Source organism: Xiphophorus hellerii, chromosome 23 (assembly GCF_003331165.1).
Source record: "Xiphophorus hellerii strain 12219 chromosome 23, Xiphophorus_hellerii-4.1, whole genome shotgun sequence".
NCBI lineage: Eukaryota > Metazoa > Chordata > Actinopteri > Cyprinodontiformes > Poeciliidae > Xiphophorus > Xiphophorus hellerii.
Window position 1 is genome coordinate 14,248,989 of NC_045694.1, and position 21,082 is coordinate 14,270,070.

Sequence of the window (21,082 nt, forward strand, 5' to 3'; positions counted from 1 at the left end):
AGCTGAGCACTCTCGACCTTCTAACTTCTGCAAGTCTGTTTTTAAAATGTTGTACATATAAAAATCTAAAAGTGTATTCGTATTCTACATCTTCTACAAATTTATACTTTGTAGAAGCAGCTTTTGCTTGCCTCTGCCTCTCTTTTCAAAGCAGCTGAGCAAAATCAGAGAAGATGTAGAGGATTTCTAAAAATCTATTTTCGAGCGTTGTCAAAGACTCACTGGGATTTAATATCTATACTTAAGAGACGAAGCTGCAACATTTTCCATCACATAAAGATTAACTTGTGTATTTTCATTTAGTGTGTGCGAATATGGCCAGATTTTTATTTTAGAGAGACAAAAGTCGTGGAAGACGGCAAAGGACACAGAGCTCCAATTAGATGGTGTGTCGTGGTGAAACACCGCCCTCTGCTGGTTGAAATTGCGAGAAAAGTTAATTGCGTTTTGCTCTCGTAAGATTTCTTGCTTCACTTTTATCATCAGTAAATGATTCACACAATAACACCAGAACAATCCACTTATTCTCTCAAATTTTGCATTTAAAGCGCACAAGAAAACATTTTCTTCCTGTGAGTTTATAAAAAATAATACAGCACAATTCAAATTTAAAGCGGCGCCAGGCTGCAGATTTCCAGCTATTAAAACTCAGGAATGTTAGATTAGATACAACGCAAGTTTTTTTTCTACTTTTAAATAGATTTAACTTCTCAATTAAATAGTTTAGGCTAAATTTATATACCTAGTAGCTCTAGTAAAGTTCAACTGATAATAATATTAAAACATAATGTTATTACAGGTTAGAAAGACGCCATGATGTTCTCCTCAGACTTATCATCCTCCTTAAATTGTGTCTGTTTTTGATTATAGCAGACTGGTTGCTGCGTGACTCATCTGCGTGTGATACAGTTAGCCAGCTCTGGTTAATTTGATTAAAAAATATTGAGACATGAAATATGTAATGAGAGTTAAAATCTGGGCTGAAAGTTTTCACTCAGAAGGAAAAAAACAGTTGCAAGTTTCAACAATAGTTTTACTGGCAACAAAGGGAAAAACTCCGGGAGCTTCAATCACATTAAATAATTGATTAAAGCTCAATTATTTAATTCTGAAGATGGTGATAATGAGTAGAGCTTCAGGACAGAAAGCAGCAAATAAAATAAAAGGGAAATATAAATATATGTCGTTAAAATAAATTAAATTTTATCGGGAACTTTGCCAAACTTTGTCCAACTGTTCCAAAATTGACCACTAGGGGTCAGCAGAGCATGGGAATTATTCCCAGTAACTGGGATAATAAATTTACCTGCTGTCTAAACACGAACCACTTTTATCATGGTTGGCATTCGTTGTGTGAATTAAGGCAACTTTCTCAGCAACACAAACTCAAAACCTCCAGATTAAAATACTTACAACATTTATCATTAATATTAATTAACAGATGAACTAATAGATTTAAAGTTGCCTTTCCACTGATGCCGTCAGTGGTCAGGTGGACGTGGGTGGATTGAGCAAAAATATCGGTAATATTGATACCAAATTCAAATCGATAACTTTAGTTTCAGATTCCATCTTGAGATTTTATTTCATTTTTGTATTGTAGTTTCTCGTCTCTACTTTAAAAAAATGTTTCGATTTGCTTTCAAATTATACATTTTTACACTTTGTTTGTTTAGGGACACAAATCCTGTTAATATGTTATTTAAGTATTTTATAGACGCCTGTAAATTTCGTCTAAATTTTGTCTGAGGTTTGAACAAAACAACTCGGAGGAAAAACCGCACAAACACCTAAAGGTCAAAGGTTTTATATAAACTTAAATAAGACGTTTAGACGTCAGCATTGATATCAAACAGATGAGCCATGTTTTGGTATCACATCATGCCTAAATATGCAGGATGGCTAGAGCATACAAATGCATGCCACACTTTTCAGAAAATGTACAATTTTCCTTTGATTTCACGGCATATATGCACGTTGTGTTTTTCATAGAACAATCTTCAAAGTTTTTTTTTTTATTATTTAATTGAGAGAGACTGAAAAACGTGTTATTCAGCCAGAGAGTACAATTCTCATTAGACTCCACCCCTGAGGGGAGGTATAGTCAAATCATTAGTGTACATGTATACTAATGATTTACTAATCAGACTATACCTCCCCAATATTAAATGAATGAACAAAGAGATTCTCCAAACAGTTTACTCGGTTGTTTACAATAAATTACTTGTGGTCAAATTCCTGCACACTATAGTCGGACATGCGGGGAGGTTTCTCTGCGTCCATTCGAAAATCCCGTCCGTCCAATCCGTGCGCAGGTCCGGACCAGTGGCTCCTCCTCTCCGCCGCCAGCTCCCACATGTATCTCCCCTCTCAGTCTGTTGCATTGTCTCATTGGGGACGCAGCGCACGGAGTCCAGCGGGCTGATGGGAACACCGGAGGATGTCAAAGGAAAGTCAAGCCCGGGACCGATGTGAGGAATGAGTTGCTGAGGGTTTGGACTGATTGGCTCCAGTTTGGCTGCAGTAAGGGTGAGAGCTGCGCGGCTCTGCACAGATGGACAGGGCTGCATTTCAGTCAATTATAGCTATGTTAGTAGCGTTCGTCCGGAGTTGCGTGGCTCTACCCGGAGCTACACCGTAAATCCCGGTCCGAAGCCTCGTTTCTGCCGTCTCCCAGGATGGCCGCCCGCCGCGGCTGCGTAAACTCGCTCTGGTCGGGCACCGAGCGGGTCCGCATCGGAGAGCGCCTCAAAGCGACGCTGGCGGGGGTTCTGGAGCTGGAGGTGCTCCGGCGCAAACACCTGGAGATGGTGGACGCCGCGCTGAGGGAGCGGGCGCCCGGGGAGCCGCGGGCGGAGGAGGCGGAGAGCGCCGCGTCGGATACCGAGCGTGGCTCTGCGACATCCCGCAGGCAACAGGTCAGTCTGTGCGTCTGTCAGCTCGTAGCCCGGGTGGCGACATGACGGGGTTATTAAATATGAATGCGAGTTGGCGGTGATCTGCCAAGGAGCCGGTCCCTCTGCGGCTCAGTGGGCGGATTTTTAGGCTGCGCCTGGAGCTCAACGGAGCCGCTTGATTGAGACCGAGCCAAAGCTCATCCGAGCATGGTGGCTGGTTATTAGATTGAGTGGCGGTCACATGGAGCAAATGTCATTTAGGTCAGGGGAACCAGAACCAGCTTCAAGGTCGACCCTGCTGGTCCATCTCGCCTCTAAAGGTCACTTTAACATCCTGTTCGACTCTAAAGAGGCTAGAAGAAGGATTTATCCATCACTCAGCAGTTTTCAGCTCATTAGAGCTTTATGGATAAATTGATTTTAAACAGTCAAATTCTTTGCAAAAAAGAACAGACTATAGACAATTTCACTGGAATTTTATCTAATAGACCAAAAACAAAGTGATGCGTAACTGAAGTGATGAAAAAACGGCACAGATTACATAAAAATCTTGTGTTGTGTATTTGTGTACGCAGCTCCTCTGAGTCAGTTCACTGCCAGCTTTTGGGTTTCCTCTCTACCAGCTTTGCACATGTAAAAACTTAAAAATGCAGCTTTTTTAGCCTAATGCAAAATGCCTTGATCTCTGTCATATTGGAGGGAAAGAATCTGTCGGCACTGATTAAGCACTGCTTAAGGTTTCACACACCTGAACCAAATGGCTGAATCCCGTCATCAGCATAACATTCAGCTCTGCAGAGACCTGGTAACAAGCTATTCATTTGATTCAGGACTGTTTGAGAAAGGATGCATCTACAAGTTGCGTTACAGTAGCTTTCGAGGAATCAACTAGGACATCTGTGTTCGTTCTGCCGGAAGGTGAATTTCCGCTTTACTCTCAGGTCTTTTGAATCTTCTAACAGGGATTGTGTGTTCAGGTGTTAGTTTTCTTTCTAAATGACTTTCTATCTTCCTCGGCATCATGAAGATGCTGTTTGTTTTCTAAAAAACCCCCAAAGCCTTTACAGAGCAGCTGGATTCATCCTGAGATTAAATCGCACACAGACGGATTCAGAAGTTGGCTGTAGTACAGAGGACAAATGCAAGCCACACTTTTCAGGTTTTTGTTTGTAAAAAATGTTGAAAACAATGTATCGTTTTCCTTGAACTTCATAGTTTTGCTCTATTTTCTTGTTACATAAAAATGTTAAATTGTTTCCCCTTTTCCTCCAAACCTCGGCCTGGAATAAATGCTGCTGTTTTTGTGTTGAGAATGAGGGCAACGTGGGTCGACATGCAGGACAGGAATCTGTCCGTGTGTCATCCTCGCCCTGTAGAAAATTACTACAGACATCAATTTTGCTGATGACGGAAAAACGATGGTGGATTTTTGCAGAAAAACCTCGAGCTAAAAATATGGAGAAAAAATTTATGAAACAATTTGACTTTTGGTTGATTTCTTGATGTCATCGCAAACATCTCATTTTTACTCTAAGATAAAAAAATAAGTAGGTATTCAAAGCTACAGTATGTTGAATCACAATATCAGTTTGCAATCACAAAGCGTTGGTAGATATCTGTTAAGTTATTTGTATTCCACGTGCCGTGTGTTCGCGCTCTGCAGTTGGATGAACTTTCTCTGCCCTGTTTGCCCACACTTGACACAGATTTACCAACGCTAAAGGTCATGGAGAGTGATGAAAACCTCAGAAAAGATAGAGATTAGTGAGAAACATGGGTTATTTGCAACAGATATCCTCAGCTATAATATCACAATTGCATATTTTACTTATATTTTGTAGCTGAAAGGAAATTATTGATGCTTGGCTTTAGAAAATAGATTTTTATGTTGTGTTTTTTGTTTTTCTTTTAATCGGTAAGAGCTGTTTAAAACTAACTTCTACTGGCTTTACTGTATGGTTATAAAATACTATGGCCTCTTTTTGTTTTGTGATATCCTTCTTTTAAACATGGATAGTACTTCACAAAAACAGGAATACATCGACTTATGTTTTTTTTTTTCTGACTTTACCTTGTTGGACAGAAAGCGTTTCTCTGCGCTGCTTTGGAGGAAAAACCTCTGGATTGTTTCCAGCGATCGATTAATTCCCAGGACAAAATTCTGACATTATTTTTTATTTTTTAGCTACAGCTTAGGCAGATTAATCTGTAACAAATTCACTTTTTTCTGTTCTCTCTTTGCAAACTTCCTGTTCTGCAAAGCAGCTGAGTTCTATGAAAAGATTTCCATGCAGGAATATTCCTGTTGATGACAAAATTCACCGTCGGGGCCGTCGTCTTTGTGGCTGAACCTCGGAGAGGATACAATTAGACAGCAGTGGATGTGGTGGATCAGTTCGTCATGGATTATCTCTGGATTATCTCTAGATCTGACAAAGCAATGACATTACAGCTCCACGCTGTGTTTGCAGGTTTCTCTTTTCAGATATGAAATCAGCCTGCCGGTGGCTACAATAAATACCATCTCGCCTTTACTCTGAGCAGCTGATACTTCATCACGGTCACTTTGAACAAACTGTTATTACACCGTGAGTCACATTAGTCAGCAGCCTGCAGAATACTGATACACATAAACACGAGGTCTCCTCTGCAGACTGCTGCTTATGGCCGCAACATTAAGTCGCATCTTAAAGCTTCGTTTCTGAACAGTGCGAGAACGAAAATTGCGATCTGAGAGTGGGCATCTGGATGGAAGCTCGTCTCCTTCTGTGCAGCCTTCCTCGCCACCCACCAGCCAACATCTTTTCCGTAGTTCCCCCTCCCTCCCCGCCTGTGGTGCGGAGGGATCCTGCGGGGAGGCCGGGCAGCAGCACTCATTCTCGCCTCCGATGGGGAGCTGCTGGCCAGGCAGAGCAGCCTGGCTCTTTGCCCTTTGCCCCCGTCAGGCCCTTTCCTTACATCAACGTTTGCATAAACGGGAATAAAAACGGTTGTAATTGTTGCAAGAGAGGACCATAATTAGGTGAAAAGAAATTACAGAGAAAAAGGAGATTTAAAGTGCAGCAGCGGCGGATTTGTCTCTATCATTTAGTGTATGTTGTAATCTGTGGGTTTGGTTTTCAAAAGAATCTTATTTACTCCAGGTTTTTGGTCTGAGATAGATCTTCCAGAAAAATAACTTTGTTCCAAAACAACGCTGGTTGAAGGAAGGAAATGTGCGTTTTGTGACTGAAACATGCTTCTTATCTTTTGACTTCTTCTCACTTGATACCAGCTTGTAGCAGCTCTTCTCGTCTTTGAAATGGGTGTCGAGGCCGAGTTGGAATCCTCAGTTGTTGCTGTTCTGTGTGCAAAAATAAACGTTCCCTCCGAAGATAACACAGAGAGAGATGAAGGGAACACGCTGCAGGGTCTCTCTAATTTGCATTAGGGTGAAGAGGGGATGCATCCACCTATAATAAATTCACTCACTTTAAAGGGCAAATCTTAAATTTAAAAGCAGAAAACCTAAAAACAACCCCAAAATAGCAAAACTTATTCTAAACTTACAGGAAGCATCTGTCTGTAAATCAGAATAAACACACATAGATGATGACATAGTGCAGCAGAGTAACTCTACCTTTTTTTTTTGTAAACACAAAACAATTTGTTTTTCTTTTCTAAAAGAAATATGTCAAATGGATGTGTGGCTCTGAGATTCCAAAGGTCAAAGGTCAATACTGATGCTTCCCCCCCATTGCTGCAGGAGAACTGGGTTAGATTTCTGAAAGTGAGAAGGATGAACTTTTCCTTTAAAGCAGTTTCTCTTCTGGAAACAGTTTTTGTTTCTGTATTTCTAAAAGAAATGAGACCTTGAAGTTAAAATCCAAAGCTAATGCCATTGTGGCAACAAAAATCTTGTGGGAACTGCAGGTTTTATTTGTGAGCATAAAGTTTTTCAAGGCAGAAAATGAATGATTTCCTACGGTTTTTAGATTTGAAAACATTTGTTGCCATCCATGCGTTTTATTCTTAAGTAAAGCCGTAACTGCTGTCTAGAAATGCTCTTTATTTTTACCCACGATAATGAGTTTTTCATCTGTAGCCCTTTGACAATGATGGTACAAAAGCAAACAAATACAAGAATATGAGACAAACACACAGTTAGACGTGAGACTGGACTAAACAGAAAAAGACAATGAAACATTACTGCCTAGAAAATAGAGACAATACCATAAAAATAAGCAATACAACAGATACAGTTTCTTTAGTGTTGACAGGAGTTTAAATCAGCAAGCCATTCTTTCAATAGTTTAGCAAAAGCCTTATAAATTAATCAGTTTCATTCCTGAGCACATCTCACTACCAGGCTGACTGAGAAAAAGCTACTGAAACCAGTTTTAACATGACTTCATCCTCCATGCTGGATAAATCAGCATATAATCTTCATAATGATTACACTGATGCATTCAGCGTTTCGCACTGCCTTGTTTTTGCTTGCATTTATTCATTTCTTAAACATATTTCTTGGCTCTGCATGCAGAAATGATTGTGAATTATTAGCTTTACACTTAGGAAAAATGCACACAAATCACGTCAATATGTTTTTAAAGTATCTTGTAGATGTTTATAAACTTTTGTCTAAATTCTGTCCTAGATTTGAATGGAATAATTATATTGACAGATATGGCGATAATAAAGACATTTTTGTAACTATAGTCAGGTCTTTTCCTCAGGTTTTCAAGAGTTGATAGCATTTTCTTCTTTATATATACTGAATATGTGTGAAATTGGAGCAAATGACTTTAATGTTAAACATTTAATTCAAGACAACAAACCAGTTATAGGGATAATTGTGGGATAAAGCCCTAGTCTCACAATTATGCTTTTTGTGCTTCTATTGAGGGTTTTGTATCCTAAAACAAGAAATTGGAAAGCGTCTCCTTACATGGGAGGGACATTACTCTGACTTGTGGAGTGAGTCGTCTTTTGTCCCTCTTATTTTTTGCCTCTGGGGGTTTGGGGGGAGTCTCTGCGGCTAACGGAGCAGCTCTGAAATGTCGATCCTTGCAGGTTCTCCGTCTGCAGCCTGAACGCAGAAACGCAGCGTGGGCCGCCTTTATATTCCAATCTGACATTAATAATGCATGAAACAATAAATAACATGCTGCATGGAAGTTACAAAAAAACAAAAAATGCTCGCTCCGCCCTGCGAGAGCATCGTCATCATCATCATCGTTGTGATCACTCTTCTTCATGCTGGTGACGTCATGCACCTGTTAGGAGGAGGTGAATTGCATGTGCAGCTGCGTTATTGTCCAATCGACCCGCACATTTTCTGCAAATTGCTCCAAAGGGGAGCTGAGCTCCTCTCTCACATGAAGCAATATCATATTACAGAGCTCAGAGCTGACCTCCTATCCCTCTGCTGTCTTATAATCTGATCACTGTGTAAGATTATACCCCATAAAGTGCATCGCATTGTGATGTCGGGACGGTTTTGTGCAGATGCTTATGGGTTATTTCGCTAAAACTTGGGTTAAAGCAACCCAGAACGCAGGCTCAGATGTGCGTTCATGGCTCAGATAGGAAGGGAGCGCGCGGATCCAGGCTGGGGATGAGTGAAATATTTCGGGCCTGCATGTTGTGCGGCTCTGAGTCTGTGTGGGAGGCGAAGCGAGCAAGAGTTAGAGAGCTGTAGCTATGGTGAGTCGGGGGCAGCGGGCTCTGAGGATATTAGAGAAGTGGGTGAGATGGTGGCGGCAGTGGTGGGGATTATTTGTCGAAGGGAGCGTGGGGGGAGGTGGGGGTCCTTCAAGATGCCCTTCTCTCCTCGCCCGGCAACCGCTCCTTCCTTCCCTCCCTCCTCTGCCTTCACTCACTCAGTGACTCACTCTGCTATTCCTCTTTTTTCTTCATGTCCCTCGCACTCGTTTTGGTCACCCACGAGAAACATAAAGAGCTGTTAGCAAAGTGATAAGAGGAGAGGGGGGGTAAACCTGAGCTGGATCAGAGTCTGACATTCTTTCACCCACTTTTTCCCGTCCGTCCGTCCGTCCCCTCCTCCTTCCCTTCTGCCGCTCTGACTGCTCTTTGTTACATCATCTGTCCTCTCCCATTATCTGCTGAAACCCCCCCCACACACCCACACTCGCCCCTCGTCTCCTGTCACCCCAGCAGTGAGTCACTACCTGTATTGTTTCCTCAGTAACCACTCACAGTGTTGCTCTTGTTTGGGCTCGATCGGACTCATCCCGCCGCTCCTGCCTGGTCTCCTGGAGGGCCGGGTCGGGGATTTGGAGGGTGAGGGGGTTTACTCTAGTGAGCTATTACTAATCTGGTAAATGGAGGCACTTTGCTAACCCGACAGCTGTTATTCCTGCTTGTTCTGCTGAGAGTGGAGTGACCTCATCGGAGACATGGTCCTACATGTCTCTTCTCACAGATCTGCGCGTCTCTGAACTGTACATGCAGAGTGAGCTCATTAAATAGTTGAGGAGGGTTTCGTTTGTTTTCTGGTAAAGTCTCAAAAGGTAAAGCAGAAACTGGTCGGTTTCAGTTTTGTCATCATTTCCCCTGTTTATTGAAGTTTCTCAGGATGATTGATATATTTTCTACTCCTGATAGCGCTCCAATTGTTCACAAATATTCCTACTTAATTCAAATTGGGTTTTATTTTGTCAGTAGTAGTCAATAATTTTTTTTTCAGTGTATTTTATTGTAATTTCACATAGTCGACCCACAACAAATATAAATTAGTTGTAGGAAGTAAAGGGAAAACATAGCTTACAGGTTTTTTTTTTCAGATCATAAAAAATGTTTTTTATCTGGAAAAAAAAAAGAAATTTTTCAATTTCATGTAATTTAAAAAAATATATATTCATATTTAAATATATTAAAGATATTACAGCCTCATGCTGTTCTTCATTATGGGTAATCAAAAAATTGATAGAGAAATATTTAATGGTTACTAGGGTAAATAACTTCATATTGCATTGCACCTGTTTTGGACTGTTTCTTTCCTTTTTATATTTCTGTTTAGTGATTTTATTTGTATAAAAAATATGTTTTTTATATAAATTTAAGTGATTTATGAACTGGTAGTTTAATTTAATTTGACAGGCCTTATGCTTCTGCCCTTTCAAGTTGTTTCAGTGTTTTGAAGTATGGATCGTAAGGTTGTTGTAAACAAATATTTTAGTAATCGAGTAATTTATCAATTATTAGTACAATTAATCGAGTAATCGGATAAAAAATTGTAAAATAAAATATTGGTAAATCTGGCATAACACCTTTGTTACTATCGGATATCAATATTAGTCCAATATTGCATTTTTGAGCATCTCTAAGTTACTTTTTTTGTATTTTAGAAAACTAACCTGTAACAATAATAGCTCACTTTCTTAGTTAGCCTGAGGAAAAGTTATACAAAAATCAGAAATTATATTCAGTTTAACAATAAAGTGGCAGGTTCACAAATACACTTTGTGAGCCTAGAACAGGGGGGAGCAATACGGGATATTTACGGCACCTTCGCTCATCTATCAGTCATGTACCGTCACAATGATTTCTGACCGGGAAGATATGAAATTTATTGTGCGGCTTGTCCGTAAAGTTACACTTACACTGTAACCATCAACTACTCAGCCGCCCGCCGTGTTCAGGATATCCGCTCACCTGTATAAATACTCCTGCAGCGCTCGTCCCGCCGTTCGCTCTGGACCAGCAGCTCCCGGAGGAGAAATGCTGCCGTACTCCAGGCATCGCGCCAGTCATTTTAAGGATGCTTATTGGTCCCCCCCCAAAACGATGAAAACCCGAGCATTATCATAAATCAACAAAATCCTCACGGGCCGAACTTGAAAAGTGGACGTTATGCTGCTAACACTTAGCTTTCGACAGCAACTCTGAGGCGGAAGTGAGACGCAAGTAAAGTCCCGGCCGGAACACGGTGCGCTAAATAACAAAACATAAATTAACGAAGCTTCGAGGCAGGTAAATTTTCCTCAAGGAATTGTAATAATCGAGGGATTTGAATTATTCGAGGAATCGTTTCAGCCCTAATGGATAACAAATTATTTGACTGAGTGAATAAATAAAAAATCAAGACTTTTAAAAGATGCTTTCACCAGTTTTTCACAGATCTACATGAAGGTTTTTGCTCATTCATCTTAGTAAAACTGCTCAAGCTCAGTCAGTATGACTGTAAACAACAAATTTAAAAGTTTTCTTACAGATTCGCGGTTGGATTCAGGTCTGGACTTTGACTAGGCCATTCTAGCACATGCTTTGATGCATTCATAACATGTCTGGCTGCATGCTTGGGGTTGTTAAGCTCTTCTGGAAGCTGAACCTCAGACCCAGACATGATCATTTCACCTGCATGTAGCAGATTTTCCTCCAGTGTTGCTCTGTATTTAGCTCCAGCACTCCTGGCTGCGTCCCCTCAGCATGATGCTGTCACCACTGTGTTTTAAAGTGAGGATTTTGTGTTAGATTTCCATCATACTTAATGTTTGCTAGTCAAAATAAAACTGACCAGAGTTTTTCCTTCCACATGTTTGCTCTTTCTAAAACCGTTTCAGGGATTCATACATTTGCAAGACACTATGTTATTTAATCTTGCTGATTTTGATTTGTTATGCTGTGTGAAAAGCTGATTTCGTATTGCTCTAGAGACGAGACTCTTAACGTGTGTGTAAAAAGCTGCCTGACATCTAAATGTAGGGGCATGTTTGAACCAGTTTTCATGGGAAGATGACACATCCAATTATCCTGAACGCTGATAGGGAGCACTACAAAGAGTACAGCCAGCTACATGTGAACACTAATTTAATGGAGAGTGTTTCTTCTTTAGCACCAAGTCTCCGCTCTGACTTACAGGGTGGCCTTTAAAATTTTAAAACATTTTAAAGTTTTTTCTGGCGCCTAAATGGGTCAAAAGGAATTGAAAACTGAATTTTATTTAAAGCTAACCTGCTTTTTGTTGGGTGTAAGGTTGTACTAAAAGCTTCCTCAGGTCTCACACTTCTTTCTTCAGCTTTCTGAGAACATGTTGCACAATATGTTGTCATAGTTCAGATCAGAAAATGAAGGCAAAAGCAGGAAAAAAAGTTTCAAAACGCCTGAACAACTATTGATTAGGACCACTTTAAAAGATTGCAAGACAGCCTGGCTCCTTCGAAGCAACTAATCTCATTTTGGTTTTTTTTGTTTTTTTCAGGCTGCCTCCCCCTCAAACACAATGGGGTCAGGCTGTCAGAGCAGCCCAGAGGAGTGTCTCAGTAACTCGGGGGATGTGACCGTCCAGTCCTCATCTGGCAGGGGGAGTAACTCCCGGTGGTCCACTCTCTCCTGGGACGCCTCCTCAGATCTCCTCTCCCCTCCGACTCCGGACTCCAGCGGCGTGGTTCACCTGGACAGCGACTCCAGACCCAGTTCAGGTAAATACACACCCAGAACACACACCCTGTCGGCCGCAGAAGTGGGAGATAATGACCCACGGTTTGTCACCTTCTGATATAGGTGAGAGATTTCCCATTAAACATTAACCACAATCTTTTCTTTTAGGTTTATTTACTTGAACTCTGAGTGACTTGACCCTGACTTGTTCAGTTTCTACTTTTTTTTTTTTTTACTGTCTTTGTCACACTGTTTAAGAAGCCATAAACACTAGCACTCTCTTACACTCTCTTAGTTAAGCAGTCAGTGCACACCCTTCTGTTGGAATTTTAAGTAATATTTCAGTATCTATAGGTGATGCCTCTTTATTCAAAAATTAAACCTACACAGGTAAAAACTGCCTTTTTCTATTTTTAAGGTTTCTACTCTGTAAGTGGGAGCTCTCTGTCGGACTCCTGCTACTCCGTGTCCAGTGAAGCTGCCCATGTTGGACCGGTGACCCCCGCTAGACCCCCAAAGTCGTGGGAACAAGTTCCTGCTTCTGCTGACAACACTGACACCCTGTGGTCAGAAGGTGTAGTGCAGCTGCAGCAGCCTGCGACGGACGGCAACCCAGAGGAAACCGAACCAGCAGAGGATCCGATTACACCTGCTCCAGATGATCCAGGTGAACTTTTACAGGGTCTTGCAAAAGTATCCATGGTCCTTGACCTTTTTATGCGATAGGCAAACACAAAGTAGTGAAGTTATCGATTATTCTACTGATTATTTTCACTATTAATTAATTCACTGGACAAAACAATTTACACATTCTGCATTTTCTTTATTTAACCACTTAATACTTTTCATTTAAATGAATAACTCAGATACTTTTTAAATAATAAAATAAACATATTATTGCTTAAAATACAATAACGTCATTTTTTAGGGTATGCTTGATCATTTATAGCAAACAATACATCTGCAGCTAAATTGTTGTGGCTCATTTACTGAGTGTGTTGCCCTTTCAGGAAATCAGATGTTTTAGTCTGTATTCTCCAGTTAACAATTAATCAGTTACTAAATTAGATTCAACACTGATTAATCCGATTAATCCTTTCAGCCATAATTGTCATGTTCAAAGACTCTCCCACCTGTTCTCTAGAAAACCTCTGAGGCCTTCACAGAAAATATAGATTTGTCTTTTGCTAGCTAAGAGGCTTCTGAGGTTGCACTGAAGTTTATTAAAGGTATCAGAGGAAAGTGGGCTGAATTTTTCTGTCACTACATTAATTCTCAACTTTATGTTAGTCTATCATATAAAATCTCAATCTACATTGAAGTCTGTTTTAATGTAATAAAGTTATCGCAAGCTTATATCTACTACAACCTGGATGATTTAACTGAAAACTATAAAACTGTATTTATTCATGTTTTTCTTCTTGTTTTTACAGCTGTTCAGGAGAGTGATGCCTCTGGTCTCAGCTTTCTGTCTGATCTTTGCACGGTGGTCGGTGACTCCCTGGTCTCTTTCATCATCCCCCTTCTAAATCCGTCTTCATCCCCCTCCTCTGTGCAGCTGAAGCCCCAGTTGGACCCCTGCTATTGCACAGACCTGGTGTCTCGTCGAACCAAAGAGGTCTACTCTTATCCAAGCCCGCTGCACTGCCGTCGCCCTCCAGAGCCCCCTTTTTACCTCCCTGAACCAAGAACAATCATCCTCCACAACTTCTGAAGGAGTCCAAGACGATGAGGCGGGCAGAAGCGAAGCCTGACGCTGCCCCTCTCCTGCCTCAGCAGCCTCCCACTCTGGCCTCTGTCACACACCTGGAGCAGTACATCACTCGCCTGGCTTGCCAGTATCACCAGCAGGTGAACTCCTCCACCTCCGATCTCAAGTCACCTGCTGCTCCTGCTCCAATCCCGCAGAGAGGTCCTTGTACTCCTGGAAAAAGTCACGGCTCCACCCAATCTCTATCTGCCTTTGAGAGCCGTAATACACCCTCCACACAGCCGGGTGGAAGCGCCACTCCTTGCAAGTCCCTGCTGGGAAACTCGGCCAGAGTCAGCCTCAGCGCTATGGGGAAAAAGACCACCAGGAATTCAATCAACCTGGGTAATCTCCCTTCAGCGACCGGAGAAGATTTAAGCATCAATCTGCATCTCAACCTCAACTTGAACCTGGCTCCAGGGTTGAACTCTAACCGCGGACCCGCCGACGCAGCCAAAAACAGCAGCAGTGGAGCCATAAAGAGTGATGTGAACATGACTTCAGGCTGCATCTTGCAAGTCTCTGTCATCTGCCACTCCCACCGCAGGAGTCAGGTCTCGTTCTCGGATCTCAACTTGTCCGAGCAGTCTGAGCCACCGCAGTTCCCTGGAGGTCCCGTCGAGCTCGGGAGCCACTCCGGCGTTTGGGTCGTCTTCCTTCTGTCGCTCGTTGGATTGGAGCACCGGCGCTCCGCCTGAGGTGGGACAGCCAGTTTTTGTGTCAAACACGGGATCGGCTCCTGGATCTCAGCGCAGCAGCTTGATCCAAGAGTCCTGCTCCAGTCCCAAGCTGAGTGAAGACTCCCCGATGGTGGGGGAGATCTCACGCCTCTCTGGTCTGTCTCGGGCCGTGGTGGTGGGACTGATGGAGCAAGGTGTGGAGCTGGATATCGACTGCTTCCAAACGGATCCTGCGGGTGCGGTGAGGAGCCACAGTAAAACTCACCTGACTCCGCAGAGGGATCCATCGCTCGACTACGGCAGGCTGATGGAAACCACCCCACAGCGGCCAATCCAGCTCTCCCTCAGTGTCACCCACTCCCCCCAGTCTCAGTCCAGCCTCACCCCTCCTCTCTCACACTCCAACAGTCCCATTCACCCATACCAGTCTATCCACATCCCCCCCCCTCCTCAGTACTCCTCACAATGCCACTACCAGCACATCCCTTCTCCGTCTGATCTTCCCTCCTCTACAGCCTCCTCCCCAGCTTCACACCCCACCCCAAGGGCTCGCTCTCCTCCTCGCCCCCTCAAGCCATCACCTATGGGGGCCACCCCTCTCTCGGTTTTTCGGCGGGATTCCCCTTTCCAGTGCTCCCTGCCACACAACAACCGAACCTCCTCTTGGGAGCATGGAGGACTCCAACCAAGAGGTGGCTCGCTCCGACATAGTGGGGGAGGAGGAGATGGTGGGGGCAGGTGGAAGAAGGTGGAGAGAGATGGGCTCTACAGGGGGAAACACGCCTCCCATAAGCTGGTTAGGGCCGCTACTGTGAGCAGCTACGCCAGGAGAGAGGACTACAGCTCCGTTTGGGCCGAGGAGGCAGCCCACACACCCGAGGAAGTCCTCCAGCAAACTTTGGAGGGGCTTTGAGGGCCGATTGTGGAGGAAAGAGTCTGAGACCGAGAAGGAGGAGATGGACAGAGCCGAATACGGATATGGCTGGAGCAGGGGGAACATGGGAAGCTGGAGGAGGGAGCACCGACGAGCCAAGGCATCCTCCGACAGGAAGCCAAAGGTTGATCACTCCCCCGTCTTCTCCAGATCGAGAGGGAAAGAGGACGGGGAGAGACGCAGCTCCAGCCTCCGGCTCTCTAGGAGGGCTCTGTTCAGGAGTGAGTCCCAGGGTCTGCTGGTGCCTCGGAGCCACAGGGAGGAGCTGGCGAAGAGGGGCCACTGGGTCTCCTCCTTCGATGTAGCGCAGGGTGGAACAAGCAGAGACGAAGGCGTCAGACTGCTGAGATCCAAGGAAGAGGACAAGCGACTGTCCTCCACCGCCAGCCTCTTCAACCTGTCTCGCTCCCAGAGCCTGGAGGGCAGCTGCCAGTCGCTCTCGTCTCTGTCCTCGCCGTCGTTTTCCCCTTCCCCTCCTCCACGGCTGCCGCTGCAGCGCTCTCGGTCGCTGAGGGATCTGGGGAGGAAGGTGTTCGGCTCCATGAGGTCTCTTAGTCTCAAACGAAAGCCATCCAAGAAGTGACACTTGTACAGCCAACGAACCTCATGTTACATTCAAAACACCGTTTGTGCTTAGCATTATATCTGATGTAAAGGAAGTGCCATCTAGTTTTGCTTGCCGATTATTCAGATCTCTGATGCTGCCTTTAGGATCTACATGAAAGGTCCTCTCTGGCACATGAAGTCTTTCCAACTTGCCATTACAATATCTTCATTCCTTCTACTAATAATCTGGTAAATTTGAACCCATATTGCCACTTTTGATATCCTCACAAACTAAAGGAAAAAGCGACAAAATGCTAATGGGTTACTTTGAAGCTCAGAGTAGCTGCGTTTCCATTACAAATGTTCGCAGAACCTTTGATATTCTGCGAATATCGAAAAAACACAATCTCTTTCTTATTCCATTAAATAAGAAAGGCAGTTCAAATCACACATGGATAAGTTTGTTCACATAAGTCATTAAAAACCCTCCTGCACCTTGATCATCCAACCACTTCCTCTTCTTCCTCTTCTTCTACTTCGTGGTTTGTGCCGGTGGCAACATCCGGTGTTTGATCATGTGACTGGTGTGATGCGAATGAACTATCTCTATTTCAGTTTTGTGAGATAAACCAATTTAGATACGACCAAAAAGAAATCCTATCGTAGTGGCAAAACTTATCAACAGATGAGTTTGTTCTAAATTGATGTGTTTCCATTAAGCAAATTTATTTTCAAAATGTCAAATTGCACAATTATATGATAAACGGAAACGCAGCTTGTGTTTTGGATCAGCAAACTTATTTGTTGGGACTCCTGGTAATGGTGGCTAAAACTTTTATTGCAGCAGCACAATTTCGCACCAAACATTTAAATTGAATATATTTATTGGAGGAGAAAGATGCATATTTGTCCGGCTGTTTTAGGCGGTTGATACAGATCGACGTTTTGTTTTAAATTTGAACAAATGTTTGGACAAATGTATTTTAATGGGGAACATTAAAATACATTGTTATATAATCTGTATATAACAAAAAGATTATATAACAATCATAATTTTTGCTTTGTTGGTAATTATTCAGTGACTTTAACTCCAAAGCATACCTGGCTGCACCCAAACGTGCATTTAATTGATTTGACCAAATCCTTTCCTTTTTGCTGAGAACAGTTCAGAAAGTAAAAATCAGTGGAACTACTAAAGATATTTGGAAACTTAATGGCTTTCCTTTAATAAAACAAACCCATAAAACTATTTTTTATGTTTTCATTCTAGTGATTTTCACAAAAATATTGTAAAGATTAATTGTTGAGCTGATAAAATAAAAAGAAATTCACAAAACATTTTGCGTTTATGATTTAGGAAAAATAGGTGATGCATTTGCATTAAGAGGCTCTTGGAACACTTGATCAGCGTAAAATAAAAATTAGTATGAAATGATATATGCTTAAATTTCAGTAGATTTTTAGGGGAAACAACAAATGTACCAGCATTGATTTTAACAAACCTTTAAGTTTCAAACTGTAAACTTCTTTCTAAAAGTAATATTGTTTAAATTCATAAATGATTTACAAAAAGCCCCACAAGTTAACCTAATTACTTAATAAAGTAAATCACATTAAATACTGTTTTTTTTCCTTATCTTTTAGAATAGAACTGTGCTACTGCAATAAAAATATTAACGCATCTTTGCCCAGATTTGTCTGAATAACCAATTCATACGTTTGTGAATACTGACCGAATAACTATATTTTAAAAAACAATGCAATGGAGGAAATATACAATATTTTAAATCTGTGTTTTTGCTGGAGGTTTTTGATGTTTCAACAATATCAGTTTGACGAAAAAAATCAACTCTGGGAAGCTTTTGTGGTTCAGTTTCGTCATTCTGAATATTAACTCATTACTGGCTATTAAAAGCTTAGTTGCATAATGCTCCAACTCCCCTGTAACCATGAGAATGAATGTGTGCACACATACTCCCCGCTCTGCATGCTGCTCTGTGACTCGTTCAGTGATAATAGCTGTTGTGAGGATGTGATATTCTTTAATAATTGGCAATACAGCCTCTGAAGTACAATCATATTGGCCAGATGATGACCAAAACCAAGCAAATACTCTTTAACTTGATATTTTGCTCAGGACTTTGAAATGAATATTGAATTATTAAAATAATGAAGAGTTGTATGAGAATAATTTGTGGCATATGAGAAATAAAATAAGCTGATAAATGATACGTGTCTAAAATATGTGCATTTTATTTGAAATAAAACAAACTAGATTTTTAAATAAAACATTTCCAACATTCCTATTACTAGACAATCATAGAGGCATTTTGGTAGTGCATAAAGAGTCACTTTGATGTTCAAGAGCACAGATTACTTGACTTTCTTCATTTTCATGTTGCTAGGAAACTAACTCTTCTGTCCTCTTCTTTCTATTTTCAGCCATGACATGTTTACTGTCCTGCTCACTGCTTCCCAGCGGTCTGTAATCTGCAGAAGCCTTTACATTCCTATTCCTCCTTCAAACTCAACAACCTGTCAACATTACGGTTCAACAGGTGTATTTTCCCCTCAGGTGGTCCAGCCTGTCTGAGGTTGAGGTTTCGTTTGGCACAGAGTCCATCTAAACTCCATCACCTGCTCTGTTTGGCGGGTTAACTCTCTCCACTGTGCCGTCCTTTGAGCCGGAGGAGAACATGCCCTGATACATGGCCTCTCTCTTTCTGTAGCTCCCTGGTTTAGCTTCTCCTCTGCCCTCTGCAGGTGCTTCCTCACATTAGCATCTGTGGGAGAAAATAAAAGCAGTTTCAGCATGATGTACGTTATCCCACAAGATGAAATTAGACCAAACATCCAGTAAAATCAAATCAGTCAATGATCGAATTCAAACTATGATTTTTTTTTAATTACTGTAATTTTTTATTTAAATGTAGTATATAAATTATTTGTATTTTTTCATTTACAGACTCAAGGAAAAGTATTTCTGTCTACAGAGAAACAAATGGCAACAAGACGGAAATAAACATTGGTTGTTCATAGGCAGCCACGTTTTACTTAAACAGATATTGGCTGATTCCAAGGTTAACGCCACTGCATCCCTAAAAAACTTGTGAAAAAGTTGAGTTGGGTTATGAATACTTTTGAAGAGACCTGGATATAACGGCTTACTAGCTTTGAACTGTAACTAAAAAATTATCTTTCTTGGTTAAGGTTAGCTTTTAGTTTACTTTCATCTGAAGAAATAAGACAAAAAATTAACAAACTTGAATATGATCAACTTTTTATTCCTCCACAGTTTGACTCGAGCAAGAAAATGTGCCCTTTATGGATAAAAACTCAAATTAAGTTGATAGAACTGCTCACTTGTAAGGTTTAAGATGGTAACTATAAGATATGACAAGCATTTTAAACCAGTAGTTTTGTTTGACATTGGCTAATGAGGCGATGTCATGACTAAACTTCCACTACATAGAGTTAAAAGCCAAAGAATCAGGTTAATTATTTTATTTCTGTGGTCATTCTCTCTTGTCCCTCATTGAAGTATTGGTATTTTTTATTCTCTTCACATCTACACAGTCTCTCTATGAAATTAGCTTTCTATTTTAGTGAATGGATCTTAGATAGGCCTGAGCTTTTTTTCTATATTAGTAAGTGTTACCTCTGCATGCTGTAATAGTTTTAATACAGCCATGGAACAGAGAAAACCCCGTTTAGCGTCTCTTGCGTCATCCTAATCCACTCTAAAGTGCTGATTTTTATTGATAAGTGATCATTCATCAGTTCTAAAGCTGCTGTGGTTGAATGTCCCACCCTGGCTCCATTCCTACCATTTGGTTGCTCTTTGCAGACCTGGGTGAGGTATTGTTTGGCTGTCTGTGCGTCTCCCATCTCCAGAGTGGCCACCCCCGCCCGGTACAGCGCCTTGACGTTGCCTGGCTGCCACTGCAGCACCCGCAGGCTGTACTCCAGGACCCGAGTGGAATCCACCTTCTGTTTCTGCAGCAAACAGGCTAAAAGACACAAAAGGGCTTCAAATATACATCCACCTCTCCAGCTGAAACACTGAACCTGTACAAGCTACTGGCTTTACTTAGCCCTTTTGTTTTCTATACCAGCTAGGTTGTTGTAGCAGTCAACTTGTGTGTTTCTAAGCAAAGTCTCCTGTTCCAGTGTGAGAGGAGGTTTCTCAGGTCCAAACCCTTTCACTGGTGCCATCACAGTGGAGTCGAGGCCCCGGAGCACCAGCAGGGCACGGTGGTAATGACCAATGGCAGAGCGAATGTTTTTCTGCTTGTAGAAAGTATTTCCTTTAGTTTTGAACTGGACTGCTTCTTCCAGCAAAACTGAAACGGGCTTGGCAGAAGTCTCACTGCGTCCAGCAGGACCCGCTTCTACTGCCACTGCTCCCCTGCACATCAGGACTATCGTCTGCTCCAAAAGCCTCCATCTCTGCTGTGCTGCTGGTTAGCTATGAGAGGAGGAAGAGAAATGTGTTTAATCACTTTCTGTAAAGAGGAAATAGTTAGACAATAATTCAACTAAAGTTTTGTTCTATTTCTTTTTGTCACCAATAATACTGTATGATCATAGCGCTTAGTTAAAAGAAAAAATATAAATCTTATCACTGCTCTATAATATACTCTTACTTGCTCTGCCCAATCAAGATACAGACAACACATACAAGATGTATCAAAGCAAAATAAAAACAATACTGTAAACCAAAGTGAAAATAAGTCCCCTTTAAACATTCCTTCGCGTTTTTTGGGTAAAAATCTATCACTGCGTTAATTCATGACATCTTAACCACAATTAAAACATACCCACTACCAGTCTGGGAAGCGCACTGCACCAGTTAATTACAATAGCATAACATTGGTATTGAATCATTATAACG

The 21,082-nt window shown here is 41.9% G+C and overlaps 2 protein-coding genes across 2 annotated transcripts; one reads left to right on the plus strand and one right to left on the minus strand.

Moving 5' to 3' along the window:
* The first annotated feature begins 2,053 nt into the window (after nucleotides 1-2,053).
* LOC116714521 (dapper homolog 2) lies at nucleotides 2,054-18,417 on the plus strand. The gene is made up of 4 exons (XM_032555145.1): nucleotides 2,054-2,918; nucleotides 12,100-12,319; nucleotides 12,697-12,945; nucleotides 13,712-18,417. Exons 1-4 carry the CDS (start codon nucleotides 2,679-2,681, stop codon nucleotides 13,990-13,992), a joined length of 990 nt encoding a protein of 329 aa, XP_032411036.1. The 5' UTR covers nucleotides 2,054-2,678; the 3' UTR covers nucleotides 13,993-18,417.
* A 3-nt stretch (nucleotides 18,418-18,420) lies between these two features.
* Nucleotides 18,421-20,654, minus strand: ttc9c (tetratricopeptide repeat domain 9C). Its single transcript, XM_032555146.1, is given in 5 exon segments — nucleotides 18,421-18,919; nucleotides 18,922-18,971; nucleotides 20,016-20,198; nucleotides 20,301-20,595; nucleotides 20,597-20,654. Coding segments are annotated over 5 exon segments (675 nt in total). The 5' UTR covers nucleotides 20,636-20,654; the 3' UTR covers nucleotides 18,421-18,811.
* Between the last annotated feature and the right edge of the window lie 428 nt (nucleotides 20,655-21,082).

Bases quoted from the DNA above. Each gene is read 5' to 3' on its own strand.
- LOC116714521 (XM_032555145.1), top strand. From the start codon at position 2,679: ATGGCCGCCCGCCGCGGCTGCGTAAACTCGCTCTGGTCGGGCACCGAG. The intron at 2,919-12,099 runs GTCAGTCTGTGC...TGTTTTTTTCAG, and splicing joins CGACATCCCGCAGGCAACAG to GCTGCCTCCCCCTCAAACAC. The intron at 12,320-12,696 runs GTAAATACACAC...TCTATTTTTAAG, and splicing joins CGACTCCAGACCCAGTTCAG to GTTTCTACTCTGTAAGTGGG.